General features: G+C 47.3%; 1 protein-coding gene across 1 annotated transcript in view; it reads right to left on the bottom strand.

Annotated features, from left to right (window-relative positions):
- The window catches only part of LOC144158439 (phenylalanine dehydrogenase-like), a 35494-nt gene that overhangs the window by 7377 nt on the left and 13136 nt on the right, over positions 1-14981 (bottom strand). Inside the window, exons 5-8 of the mRNA XM_077689319.1 lie at positions 13030-13122; positions 7586-7692; positions 5724-5819; positions 3756-3899 (exon numbers count right to left, since the gene is read on the bottom strand). Coding sequence (XP_077545445.1) covers positions 3756-3899; positions 5724-5819; positions 7586-7692; positions 13030-13122 — 440 coding nt within the window. The remainder of the gene's footprint in view (positions 1-3755; positions 3900-5723; positions 5820-7585; positions 7693-13029; positions 13123-14981) is intronic.

Raw genomic sequence — 14981 nt, 5'->3', positions numbered from 1 at the left:
GCAAATTCTGCACTTTTTGCACCAGTGCAAGTAAAAAAAAATGCCTCTAGGCGCACCACCGTTAGTTTGTACACAGTACTTCTTTCAGAACGCAAAAATCCCAGAAACTCGGATAATGTGTAAGCATACGTTGGTCTGCTGTAAAATAAACCCCTTTTAAGTTAGCTTCACTACTACACACACATGCATTACTGGAAATGCGTTTCACCAGGGGTAGTATTACCAGTCATATCAAAAACATGAAGGCTCCCAGGGCCTTTTAGTAACAGCGTTTTCGTATGCAGAGAAAGTGTTACAGACAAGGTGCTGCGTATAGACGGGTTTCGAGTCCACATAAAAATGCTTATGTGTTTAAAAATAACCCGGTGATATGGACCAACTACTTATTGCAACTTCGCACAGTTACTAAAGAGCCCCTGACAGCAGTTCAGTAAATGCCACCAAAACAATGGGAGTACAGGCACTGCAGTAGCATGGGTAGCATTTCGGCTGGCGTACCCGCAAATTTTCCCGCCATGGTTGCCAGACCAGGACTGCCCTCCCTTTTACGGACTGCCTTAACGGGCCCCATATGTTTGTAGTAGCTCCCGTGGGGACGAAGCGAAAAAAAAACCCTGGCTCGAGCTCGAGCCCGCGGCGCGAGCGCGCAGGGGTTTGTAACCGCAGTGGGCTGACAGATACGCGGCCTTTACGGGCCCCAATACGTTTGTAGAACCTCCCGTGGGGACGAAGCGAAAAATTTCTGGGTTTAAGTAGCCCAAGAAAGACTATCGTCTTAAAAAAAAAACCCTGGCTCGAGCTCAAGCCCTTGGCGCGAGCGCGCACGGGTTTGTAACCACAACGGGCTGACGGATACGCGGCCTTAAAGGGGTCGTGAAGAGAAAATGCATTTGTCTTTGCTTAATTTTGTATGCTTGAACGACCTTTTAAGAACATAAATCCCAAATATTTTCACAATTCATTGCTTCTGGAATTTAGGAGGCGCCGTTGAAATTCTCGTTTTGAGGCGCATCGCAAGCGACCATGCGCGCGCCGGCGGTCGGCAGCGTGACTATAATGACGTCACGTTAAGTACATTAGAGAGTTCAACGCGGTTCAATGTTCTTTGTGTATAATATTCTGCAAAGCTGCAAACCCAATATTTTAAAAATAATGCATCCTTTATTCGTTGCCAAAAAATAGTTTTCTATCCACGTGAGCGGTGTTGTAAACGCTTCAGTTGTCTGGCAACCATTGCAGCAGAACTCAGACCTACTGGGTGTTTGTACAGTTTGTAGCCAGTTTCCCTCCTGAATTTCGCGTTCTTTTCCCGAATTCTCTTCGGAATCTTATCTTTTTCATATGAAATGGCCCAAGATCGCTCAAGCAAAAAAAAAAAAAAGTGCCCCATGTGCGATTCAAACTTGCGGCCTTCGGGCCAGCCCAACGTTATGGCCAGTGTAGTCGGATACTTTATCCACTACACTATCGACGTGGAAGGCGCGCGCAATGAAAAACTGCTGCATAAAAGCCTCTTCGCATTTGTAACCCAGAAGTCTGTCATGTTTTCATAAATTCTAATCTACACGGAGCTTTAACCGCCAACTTACTGTTGAGCGCTTCTGCAGTAAACCAAAGCGGAGCGTATACAAAAAAAAAAAAACAACGTTAACAGCATTGTTTATTGCAGGAAACAGGAAAGCAATCGTCGAACTGCGTGATGTTGGGACTCGGCGACTCGGCGCTGTATCGCTGCTTCTCGCTAGTTATTTTTGATTTTTGCGCTTGATGAGTGAATAATGGACGGGTTTTAAGTTCCGACTACTTGAAGTTCCTTCGATAAACGTGTTTATGTAATAAACTCTCATTTTAAGCGTTCGGTCGTGTATCTCGTCAGGTCAGAAGTTTCACGTTCGCGCAACTCACATTACAGGCTACGTTGGCTACGTGAGACAGACGTCGGCAAGCTTGTGCAAGAATGTCGGCTAGCAAAACGACAGTTTAGACTCGTGGAAAACAGCGCAAACTGTATACGAATGCCCAGTATAGATTAAACGTGGTTACCTCTGCCTGCGCATCTCAGCGGTGTTGTTGACTGAAAGTTCGACCATGTTGATCAGTCGTATCAGAGATCAGACGTCTCCCGTTCAGTTGCAGGGCGAGTTTCATCATGGCGCTGATGGTGTAACTTTATCTGACCCTTTGCAAGCCCGCTCTATGCCGACATATTGTGCAAATGAGGGAGAACTGTGATTGGCTTCTTACTGACTTACTGAAACGTCACTTCACGAGTTGAGGAGGAAAGCCTCGGTGAAACCGTAACTGCATTTGTTTTCATATTTGCCGATATCTGGCAACGAAACGGGTATGCATTGTTTGTTTATCAAGGTTCCACGTTTATAAGCGCACACACAACACAGTTTTTTTTTAAATCTCTTCACGACCCCTTTAACGGACACCAATACATTTGTAGTACCTCCCGTGGGGACGAAGCGAAAAAAAAAAAAAACCAGGGATCGAGCCCGAGAGCGCAGGGGTTTGTAACCAGAGCGGGCTGACAGATCCGCGGCCTTAACGGGCCCCAATACGTTTGTAGTACCCGCGAATGTATGACGCGAGCTAATCAACAGAGGGCAGTCCTTGTCTGGCAACCATGGTATCCCGTGAAAAAATGGCGGGAAAATTTGCGGGTACGCCAGCCGAAATGCTACCGTAGCATGTGCCTGCAAGCTTCCCTCCTGCAGTTTACAAACGCAAAAAACCAGGTCTATACAAGTTGTCGCCACTACAAGGAAAGAACGCTGCAACTGGAAATGAACCCACTTTCTACAGCGAGTTCACACTCGTATTAGCACAGTTCCCATTTCTACAGTACACAAACTGGGCCAACGTTTTCTTTTACCAGGAGTGGTATTCTGCACAGAGTTTGTCTGAGCCCCGCCATAGGTTTTCTGGGAGAGGAGCAGAAAGTGTTGACAGAAATTCAGGTCCTAAAGTGCCTGGTGCATGTTACCAAACTTTCATGTCACTTTCTATGTTTCAGCAGATGACTGACATGTTTCAATTGAGCCAACACAAGTGAAAAGCAAAGCGTTTCCAGCCGAAAAAGACTACATCTTATTTGCCATCCATCCAAATAGTGCATTTCAAATGTAAAGCACAAGACAAGACACTCCTTTTTTTTTTCATAAGTCTGAGCTTCACTGAAAAGACGTCACACTAAACAACAGGTTCCTTTTCTTCTGCACCATAGCACTTGTGTCCACTTTGAACCAGTTGGGCAAATTTACAAAAGTTCTCCTTTGAAGAGGCCAACTACGGTCCTTATGGCATTGCCTTCAACAAGGTCACAGTGACATCCTAACCACACCAGGCCAACTAGTAGTGGCTTTGGGAATATCATCCACATCAAGAAATTTCAAAATTTCAAACATGCGGGCACACAAAAAACAAGGCACACAACAAGTACGTTACGTTGAATCAATGTCATACAGATATCTGACCAAAATATTCAGTGAAAGCCGACACGATTTGGCTTAATAAGTTCCTACCTGCAGAGCCCTAGGCCTTTTTGTACCTTTCTATTTCTATTGTTCTGGCTGTTTGCAGAAAAGTGTTGCCTTCAGCACAAGTGTATCAAGTTTCTTTATCTTCACAACACTATTTCACACCACGGCTCAGCACACATTTTCACGATCGGGCAGGTCGACATCTAACTGTTCTCGCAAGCCCACGAACATAATCAAGCGAGCCTTCCTTCCCATTCCCCTCCTCACCATGCGGTTGAAGAGGTACTCCGGTACGTAGAGGACGCCGTGCTCCAGCAGGAGGTCGCACTCGGCGTCCGAGATTCGCTGCTCGTTCACGGGCCCACACACCACCTTGGCCTGGATGCCCGGAATGGTCTCGGGAGTCAGGATCTGGAACACCACACGGAGGGGGCAGGAAGGGTTGGAAAACACCTGAGAAGACTCGCCCCATAGGCTGCCTCGCTACTCTCATTCTCGTTACAAGTGCCTGGCTCCAGCAAAAAACAAAAAGATGTCTCTGGCCGTTTGCAAGTCCCTCCATGAACACTTCACCCCATCGGTTGTTCCCTCTGTAGTGGCGTACTGGATAAGGTTAACTAAAGGCGCATTCAGAGTGTTCAGGGAATGCTGAACCAAATTCAAGCTGGTATCGACAATGGAATGACACTGCCCATTCCACTCGTTTGTCTCCAGCTGTCCGCAGCAAAAGGGCGAGTTTCCACTGGATACTTTACCTTAATTTTTTTTGTCACGATAATTGTTGCCCCCCCCCCCCCCCCTTCTAGTATCTTGGAATGTGCTGGTCTAATTTACATAATTTTGTGGCATTTGATAGCAAATGTAAAGGTGCAACAAAACTAGAAAAAACTTGGTGCTTGTTCTTGCAAGAGAAAGATATTGTGTGGTTTATTTCCCCAAGACATCAGTGTTCCCTGACATAATATCTGGTATCAGCACAGCTTTTGCAATGAGAAAGTTAAAAGCTGAGGCTGCGGTATAGTTGCAATGTGTGGTGATCCTCGGGTGCCAAGGCACATAACAAGTGAAATTATTCTGTCAGTACAACATCAAAGATTGGGGCTCAAACAGGAGGGAGCAAAATATGTTGCTAAGCTTATGACGCACAGCACTCACAGCACTAAAATACACTGAGTGTGAATATCCCGACCGCATAGGTCTAAGCAAATAACAAAAATGGCTTTAACACCAGCCCGTTCTAACAATTATAGGTTCGCTGAATGGCCAGTTAGTAAAATTGTACTATGAAGAAATGCAGCGCAAAGGACAGGACAAAGTAAAAAACCAACCACAAACCACAGGCGCTGTGGTTTGTGGTTCTTTACTTCGTCCTGTCTTTTTTTTTCATACTAGTACAATTATAGGCGCATACTCGAGAAGAACTTTCAGCTGGACGACAACTGCCACCTATAGCGATGTGCAAGCTGTAGGAATTGTGGAGGTCTGTAAACACATGTGCGAAAGGTCACTCAAATCCGAGATCAGGTCCGAGGGGAGGTCGGCGAAGATGGTGAGCTGCACAGGGCCCACGACACCTCAAACATCTCAGAGGTCTGTCTTTGTCGCGAGCCTTCCGTGTTGCCCATTACAATCCCGACCAGATGGCATGAATCATGAATACCATTGAGCTTCACACTCGCACGTTTTGGAAGATCCCAAATAAATGGCCATGCTTCAGCTCTAATGTCTGTTGCGTTCTCGTATCACCAAACCTTGCTGGGTTGCCATAGGTAAGGTGGCCCACGTGGTTGATGCACTGGGACCTAGCATGGTGCCCTACACTGGAGAGGCAGCTAGGCAGGAACCCATCTATTCCACAACGTCACAACGGAGGTGTGCAGCACAGATTCAAAAGCATTACGCAGGTGCTATTGTACATTTTAACGCCTTCAAATAAGGACAAAACCTGTGTGCGTCAAGTCGCAAAGCAGTCTTACAATGCTCACGGCCCTCCTGCTGTCGGTAAATGTACCGTATCACACCCAAGACCAGAAGCAATTGGGAGCACCTCCCCACCTAATCCCGCCACATAAAGAATTGCCTTATCTAACTTTTTGCAGCCCTGATACATTCACTTTTTTGTTTGTTTTTGCCTACTCCTCTGCACATGCTCTGACCTTACAAGTAGAGGAACAGACAGAGAGACAGTGTGCAACCCTGTGGGCAACCGAGGGTTCAACAGAGCAGACCACTCACGTGTGGCATGGCGCAGGGCACGAGGATGTCGCAGGGCTCGGCCAGCAGGCTCACGTCCCCAACGGGCACCCGGGACACCCGAAGGCGGCTGCCAAGCTGCAAGCACAAAGGGGGAAATTAGAGAAGGAGGAGGAAGGGCTCACACATTTGCATACTGTTTACACAGCCACAACAAAGAACATCCTTTTCCAGTAGCTCGAAGACAAGAGCTGGAATACACACAGAGCACTGAATTACAAGTGTGCGTAACTGGGGGGTTGCGTTGAAACATATTACGGAGACAGACAACACAAAATTATGTACGCTTTGATTTGAACACAGCACCATCCTCACATCAAGGTGAAAGTTTTTTTGTGTTGCTGGTCTCCGTAACACGTTCCGGCACAACCTCCAACCATGCTATTCAACTAGTACGACACACCAAGCTTAATAAGCATGCACTCTACTCCTCTGGGCAACAAACAGGGGACAAGCACTAATGCTCCAGTATTCTCCACCCCGCAACCATGGCAGATCGTTCATTTCAGGAGCGACAGACATAATGGCCTCTCCAGCAGTTACTTTGCCAACACAACCTCACTCCACATGCTGGCTTTGGCAGGGTCCCAAAAGTAGAACAAAGAAAAACTACGAGTAGGAAGGCTACCTAATCTCTGTACACAAGATGCACTTGAGCCCCCCGCAAGGAAAGATGCAGGGGTCCGCCACTACTGGCTTGGGGGCATCGCCGACTGCTGCTGCTCCACCGTGGGAAGTCTCTGACTGTGCATGTGCTTCGGAGAGAGGCCGACACGCAGACCAACACTGGCCACTGCCAGAGGCAACAACATGGTGTGCAGAAGGCACGCAGCAAGGTCATACACAAACAGTCCCGCCCGCAACAAGCTGCTGTCACAGTCAACATTACACTCTCAATGTGTAGCCTTCTTTTCTGAGTACCCCCCTCAGCCTGAACCATGTAACGCCCTGCATTGCCACAAAAGACTAAAATTGGCAGAATTGACATATCTAATTGTAACTGTTACGTTGGGTGCCCAGGGAGCCCAGGCAGCGAGGACTACTCGACATGAGTGCCAGGAAGAGAGAGTACATTTTACACAAAATTTGCTCACAAGAATGAATTACGACGTAGCCGTGATAACCAGACGAGGAGAGGGGGAAGGTGCCTGCGTGAACAGTGATGAGCCAGGCAGGTGCACTAGGTGGATATTCGAAACGTCTTGCTAGCAAGCACAGTAGAGGAAGGGCTGCTGGAGCAGCGGTGTGTTGCTTGCACTGGCGTACACAACAGCAATAGTAGCATGAAGGGAGATGATTGATCAAACAAAAATTTGAAAAACCAAGAAATACAGAGACTAGAGAAAATAAAGATTACGAAACTGAGCCACCGAAACCAAAACTATGCATCTTATACACCTACCCCCCCCCCCCCCCCCCCTCAGCCCAAAACACAACAAAAATAAAAACCCCAGAAAAGAATCACACAAACGTGAATAAAAAAATTGTGAAAATGGACCAACCGTGCAACACCTTGCATTTGCACAAAAATGTATAACTGGTGGAGTCAGTGCACTTAAGAATTATAGTAGCGTAAATGTACAAAGGAAAACTATAAAACAATAAAATCGCCGAATGTATATTTGGATACACGATCATACCCAAATCTGGCAATAAGCTCACAATGAAGACAAGGGGTGTAAAGATGCTACGCATCAGTAGGCAATTCTCCAAACTTCTGCACATTATTTTGTCCTGTTTATGGAAAACTCGTGCTGTATAAAGCATCGCAATGCCAGGTGCCGCTCTTCCCCAGGGGCAACACTGTACAAGAGACTCTGTGGTTAAACGCAGCCAGCACTCACCATGGGGGTGAGGAGGTCGGCAATGTCGTCGCAGCGCTTCTGGTGGACGTCCGTCACGTGCAGATGCGCCAGCCCCTGATTCGCCAGGCTCAGCATCACCTCCCGGCCTGCACACACACCAGCAGACGACACTTCCATCGTCACCATCATCATCATTTATGCCCGCTGCAGCAGGATGGGTGCAAGGCTGCTGACCCCTTTGTTACACTGGAATGGGAGAGTTGCGAGCTCAAAGACACACATGCACTAGGGGTCACTCACACTTGATCGACCTTTAACCCTTTGAGGGTTTTTGCCGTACGTGTACTGCGGCGGTTTTCCATCCCACAAGGTCTTTGCCATACGGGTACGATTTCGAGCATCCGTTTGAAATTTCGCGCCATACTAACGATGCATGCTCCCTGGGAGGTGCTGCCACCTACTGGGACTTACAAGAAGTGTTTGAAATTTGATTGTGCTACCTTCTTGCGAAGAAAAACAGAACTCTCTGGCTTCGGCGCATTACGGCGACTGTACGTGTCAACGTGTTTTGTGGTTTCAGTTCGCAACGGAGGCGCGCGAAACTTGATCGGCACTCCCTTGCAGGGGCAGCAGAAGTTGATTTCGATCTATATTGGCGCTGCTCTTATCTTGTTTATTACCCATGCTCACTAGGTATTCTTGCTCTCCTTGCTTGGAACTGAAGTAACCCACTCGGAGACTCTGTTGCGGGGGCGGCGGAAGGTGATTTCTATCTATATTGGCGCTGCTATTAGCTTGTTTATCACCGGCACGCACGAATTATTCTCGCTCTCCTCGTTTACTCAGTTGCCTTCGAGTTCTTCAGATGCACGGCAAAGCGGCGACATGGCCCAACAAACTGCCCGTTCTGATGGCACCGACAGCGATGACTCTTCTGACTCTGAGTTTGCTCTGTTCACCGAGTCTGAATCGGAAGACAGTCTTTCTTCGGGAGAAGACAGCTCATCTTCGGACGACGAACTGCATTCGACAAGTTCTACCTCCGATCTCAGCGCAGCCGCAACATCCCGAAAGCGAGCAAGACGCGATGACGCCCAGTGGGACACAGGTGATTTTTCGCCATCCCTTTTCACCTTTGACGACTTGCAATCAGGGCAGGTAGCGGCCTCTCTGCTTCCGGCAGAAGCAACCGAATTGGATTATTTCCAACTGTTTTTTGATGAACAACTGTTGTCAGTCATCATCACGGAAACGAACAAATACGGGAGTGCAAAAGCAGGTGCATGTCACTCCGGCGCATCGCGGCCCAGAGCCTAGGCGGCCGTGGGTCTGCCAGAGCTTTACTGCTTCTTGGCAATAGTGCTACTGACGGGCCTGGTGCGCAAGAACACCTTGCAGGACTATTGGTCGACGGACCCGATGCTGGTGACCCCGTTTTTTCAGAAGATTTTTTCTGTGAATCGCTTCGCTCTTCTGATGCGCGTCCTGCACTTCAGTTCGATAACGGAGCAATCCGATCGCCTAAGGGCCATCAGACCGGTAATGGAGGCAATTCAGAAAAAATTTTCAAGCCTCTTCCTTCCATACCAAGATTTATGCATTGATGAATCTCTGATGCCTTGGAGAGGTCGCCTTTCGTTCAGGCAGTACATACCATCCAAAAGAGATCGGTTTGGAGTGAAGATGTTCATGATGCGTGACGTAAAAACCGGGTATGTACTGAGGTTTCTAGTTTATACAGAAGCCACACTTAGCCTGCCCAAAAGAAACGAGCTTCGATATGCGGGCTCTGTTGTTGCTGACCTTCTCGCAGACTTCCTTGGAAAAGGGCACTCTCTGTTTGGGGACAATTGGTAGACAAGCCCAGTGCTGTTTGAATTTCTGCAGAGCAGCAGAACAAACGCATGCGGAACTGTGCGAATCAACAGGAAGGGCCTGCCGTCTTTAAAAAAAAAAAGATGAAGGGTGAAATAGAAAGCTTCCACACAGACACTCTGCTTGCATTGAAATGGTGGGACAAGCTCGAAGTCACTATGTTGACATCAATGCATGGACCCCAGATGCAAGACTCCGATAAAGTGGACAGAGTGACCGGAGAGAAAAAGAAAAAGCCCGCATGTGTACTTGAATACACGAAGAAAATGGGACTGGTTGACAGAGTTGACACGCAGCTGAGCTTCAGTGAAAGCATCAGAAAAACTCTGAAGTGGAACAAGAAGTTCTTTTTTCACTTGCTCGACATATCCCTGCTGAATGCATTTATTCTCCACCGTGAGAGAACTGGCACACCGGTGAAGCTTGCTGTGTTTAGAAAAAGAGTTGCGGCCCAAATATTGGAACAGTACAAGGCCCAGATCCAACGACCAAGGCGTGGAAGACGAACCACAGACGACCCCCTGCGACTGACGGAGCGCCACTTCCCAGAGAGGGTGCCTCAGACCTCTTCCCAAGGCAGCCGCACGCAAAGATGTCATGTGTGTGCCAACACAACTCGTCACTCCAAAAGGAGAACGGACACGCGCTTTATGTGTGCAGACTGCGATAAGGCACTGTGCGTAGAGCCGTGTTTCAAGGAATACCACACTCTGAAGTACTATTGAACATTTTTCAGTTCTGAGTGATGCTGACCCCAAAATACTGTTCCTGATAATTTTTTACCATTTAATCTAGACTTTAGACATTTTGTACATTCCAAATCTGCAATAAACTAATTTGACCACCGCGGAAATTTTTTTTCAAAAAAATTCGACCCTCAAAGGGTTAACCCCGCCTTTTTCCACTCGGCGCCATAATGGCAATTTTGGGAATGTGCTTCCTCTCTACCATGTCTCCCTCGCACACAACAGCGGGGGAGAAACAAAGGGCTGTTGTTCGTGGGTCACCTTCCTGCAAACTCGCAGGCACAAACACGTGCCACAATACAGTGGACCCCCGTTAAGACGAGCAACATTTTTTGCTCTCTTGTAACATCCGCAATGCAAAAAACCTCCACTGAAGGCGAATTTCTGATAATACGAACAAATTTTTACGGTCCCTTCAAGTTCGTCTCACCACGAGTCGACTAATTTCAGTGCGTAACCCTTGCAAGGGGCAACGACCCTTGCGGCGACGCCGATGCCTGGGAATCTCGCGGGCTGAACACACACCCCGGTGGCGTGATTCCCTTTCTCCTGTTTTGAACACTGCATCTGGGAGAGCGAATAAACTAAGGGCAAGGAGTGGGGCAGCATTTGACCCCGCCATTGGTTTATCCGAAAGGTCGAACTGACCAATCAGACCTGCAGCGCTGCACGCATTGTGCACAAAGTCGATAAATTCTGGTCCAATGTGAGGCGTTCAGCATCAGACTGGGCTGCAGTTTTGGAAAAAAGATCAGCGAGCCTCCGTGCAATGTACGTTAGAACACTATGTCTAGGGTGTAACTATGTAGCTAACAGTCGATCACTCAGCTAGTATACCATATTTACTCGCGTAATCCTCGCACCCCTAATGTGAGCCACCAAAACTTTTTTGGTTCCTCGCATAATCCTCGCACCCCCAACTTTGCAGCGGCGAAAGTTGCCTGCTCGGTTTCACGAAAGTTGCCTTCAGCCGGTTTCGCGTGCGCGCAACTAGACGGTGTTCGCGCAGCCCGCTGTCGTGTCGCCGTCGTGGTCCCGTCGTTGAGCGGCAGCAGTCAGTGAGTCACTCGCGTCAGTGGTGGATAGCTCGCTGCCTGTTTGAGAACTTTTTGATCTCTGTTTTGTGCTTGGTGCCGCTTCGCCATGGAGAAGAACGGCAGCTACACTGCCGCTTTCAAATTGAAAGCGAAAGAGTACGCGATCAAACACGGCAACCGTGCCGCAGGCAGGCACTTCGGCGTCACCGACTTCAACGTGCGTTACTGGAGTAGGGCACGCACATACGACGACGAGATAGGGCGCGCGCCAGAAAGCAAGGGCGGCAATTTCATGATCGCTGATCGACGGGAGACTGTTTACGTTGTAAATAATAAAATAAAAAGAAATAGCTGCTGTTGGCAACACTGAGCTTACATATACAAAAAACGACCGCTATATTTAGCGGGATTGGCATAAGGCAAATTGGCAACATTGTGCACTGGATTTTTTTCCCCCGCATAATTCTCGCACCCCTAACTTTGCATTGACTTTTCCGAAAAAAAAGTGCGAGGATTATGCGAGTAAGTACGGTATCTAGGGCATAACTGTGTTGCAGTCGATCGCTAAGACAGCAATGTTCTGTTGCCAATTTTTGTAAATAGCCTTTTGCATGTTATTAAAAATGCAGCTCTCTTTGACATCTTAATCCCATCAGCTGCATCTTCTGGCCTCCTGCTTTATTGCCATTACCGCTGCCTATTAAAAGAAAAGGGTTCCTTTGCCGAGAAACAAACTACAAATCATCAGCAAGGTTCTGCTGTGAGAAGACTCTCCCACTAACTTCTAACAGCTCCTATCCTGGCTTTTTACCAGGTATAATGCCCACTGCTGGCCTACACGTAACCACCTACATATCAAGTACATTCTACACGTAACCAAGTACATTCTAGTGAAGGCCAAGCACTCTGCGGAAGCTATACATGACCTGTTATTCTCGCTGTAGAACATCACGCATGCATGAATTCAAGCAAAAGTATTTTCCTACGAACAGGGTATTATTTCCACACTTTTGGGAACACTTAAATAGATGCCGTGTAAACCACTTGCTCAATCGAGCTCAGGTGTATGCTGTCACTAAGTCAACATCGGCGACCACACTTGTAGGTTCACTTTTAAATCAAATGACAATCTTCAGCTACGCAGCCAACACCTGTAGGCACCGTGTTTAACACACTGCAGAACATTGCGCCTTCCATGAGCACCTGGGATTTTCCTGCGAAAATCCCTGATGGGATTGGCAGTATGTTTAAATAAATAAAATGAACCAACATGTTGGTGCCAATTCACAAAAGAGCAAAGAACTGTGTTTCGACACCTATGGAAAGTTGCCCACAAAGGGCCGTATTGTAGATTTCTAATTTGCCGCCAACATGGCCAATGATAATGATTGTAGAGACGCTGAGAATAAAGTGGCGCGTTTGCACGCACAGGAACTGCGGGGACACGCGCATAAGCTTGGAACGCTGCGCTTGGAGCACCGTGCATGGCTTAGCACGCTCTCTCCATGGCGGCAATAAACGCTGAAGAACGGCTTTCCTTTTCGTAACAGGCCGGTTCGGAAACTGGCCCAACGGGTGAAAGTTATTTTTATTCAATTTAACGATAAATAAACGGCTAAGTACGGCTTGCCAACTCACACTGAACAAAATATGCCGCAAGACGCAAGCTTGAGGCAAGCTTCAAAGCTTGACCAAATAACTGGTTCGAACGTAATCAGTTTTTGAAGCGTTCCCACGATCAGGGCATCACCCCACATGCCCGTACGTCATCCGCCTGTGTGCGCCCACATCCTTTACGCATTGCAGGGACAGAGAGAGCACTTGCCAATGCTTCCGGCTCCCTGGACGCAGACACGCTTTCCCCTCAGGCTCCCCAGCTGGCCGTGCTCCAACAGGGCTTCCAGGGCGCACACCACCCCTGCGAGGGATGCCACGAACCTCTTGTCACTTGCCATGGCCGAGACAACACTAGGGCTGCCCTGGGGCTACACTGGGACAATGTGAGCCACTTGACATGACACTCCTATGCACAGAATGCACATCAACCCCTCTTTATCTAGAATTACATTTCAGAACACCACTGCCAAGCCTCGTGGCCAACCATTTCATTATGTCATTCCTCCGAGTACAACACTACACGCAATGTTCTCCAGTAATTTGCAACTAAATTGCAGTTACTTTGAAACAGGCGCACTCATTTATTTACTCCTTTAACACATGTCACAGACCCTTTTTAATAGAAAAACGAATGAAACAAAGTTGGAATTAAAGCAAGGTACAGTCAAACCATGTTATAATGAAAACCACTTTAGTGAATCGTCAGATACAACGAATGAAACGTCAAATTTTGGCTTGGTCATGCTGAAGTTCTACCGCAGCTGCACTACTTAAAACAAAACTAAAGGCATAAAATCCACAATAGTACCAGTGAAAAAAAAAATAATTTTGCATACCACATGGCTAAACACAGTATCCAAGCCAGCACAAAGTCAAAGCCCCGACAAAAACAGTTTTTCAAATTCAATCGCTGTTGCATTCAAACCACGCAACCCATCTACTCATCGCTTGCCCCTAGGACTGCTGCATTGAGAGGGAGGTGTTGAAGGTTTTGTACTGCATGTACAAGCGTTTTGTTAAAGCACTGATGAGCTGTTTACCGCATGTATAAACCGCACTCTAATAGATAAATCTGAAGGAGTAAAGTTGGGGTCTGTGCTATATGCAAAATCTGCCCTGAAGTGCAGTTCACTGCAATGCACGCCTGCTGTGCTGGAATGCATGCGGCATAACAATCCTCACAGCCCTTTGGCCCCTGTGCTTCATTCTAGCCAGCTTGCTGTCAAAAGCCAGACAAACAAAAATGAAGTTCCGATGTTCAGTCCAGGACTTGGTGTTATCCTGTCTTTATCTCGAGTGCACTGCAGTGGCCAATCATTCACACGCCACAACGCAGAAGTGAGAGGGGTAGCTTCTTACAACCTGGCAGCTATTTACGAGTGATGAGATCAGCAGACGTGCATGGCAGTAAAGCAAGAGTGTTTTTGGCACATTTTTGTTTTCTCCGACTGAAAACGCGAGGTGGAGAGGATGCGCTGTTTCCGTCTGAACTAAAAGAACATATTTGGGGACCTGTGCTGTGTGTATTCATTACCTCAGCAAACAGTACTCCCTTTTTACTAAGACTTAAAGTTCGCATTGGTCGGGAAATACATGGCGATAATCTTTCTCTCTCTCTCTCTCTGTCTTTATCTCTTTCTCACTGTGTGCATGCGTGCGTGCGCGCACGTGGACGCAACATGGAATACAGCAGAGTTACTTGCTATAGCAGTTGCTGTCACCGTCTAAAGGCATCACCAAGCCTTTATTGTGAAAAAAAAAGTCAACAATTTGTTTTATTAAACAAATACAGCTTTTTTTTTTTTTTCTTGCCGACATGCGACCCAGCACGCATGAGAGTGCATTGTCGTCTGCTGCGCATCGTCTGCTGTCCTCTGACGGCAAAAAAAAGTTAAAGATTCATTTCGACAGCTTTACGCATGCTTGAAAGGTTTATTTAGAGGCACCTTATCTGCACCTAGATTAGTTTTGGCTCTCAATGAGCTGTAGGACACGCAACAACTACAAATTGAGCTCTTCAGGTCGAACTGCTGTTTAAATTGCCGGGGTGCCTGCACAAGTGCAAATTGGTCGAGGCAAATGTGCAGACGCAAAAGCAATCACAGCACAAAATATACCAGAGTCAAAAAAGTAACGAATAACTTGATATAGTAGAAAAAT

This window comes from Haemaphysalis longicornis, unplaced genomic scaffold (genome assembly GCF_048455015.1).
Source record: "Haemaphysalis longicornis isolate Haplotype H1 unplaced genomic scaffold, Haemaphysalis longicornis Haplotype H1 scaffold_10, whole genome shotgun sequence".
Classification (NCBI taxonomy): domain Eukaryota; kingdom Metazoa; phylum Arthropoda; class Arachnida; order Ixodida; family Ixodidae; genus Haemaphysalis; species Haemaphysalis longicornis.
Note: the sequence above shows the minus strand (reverse complement) of the source record. Positions and strands in the feature narration are given on the sequence as shown.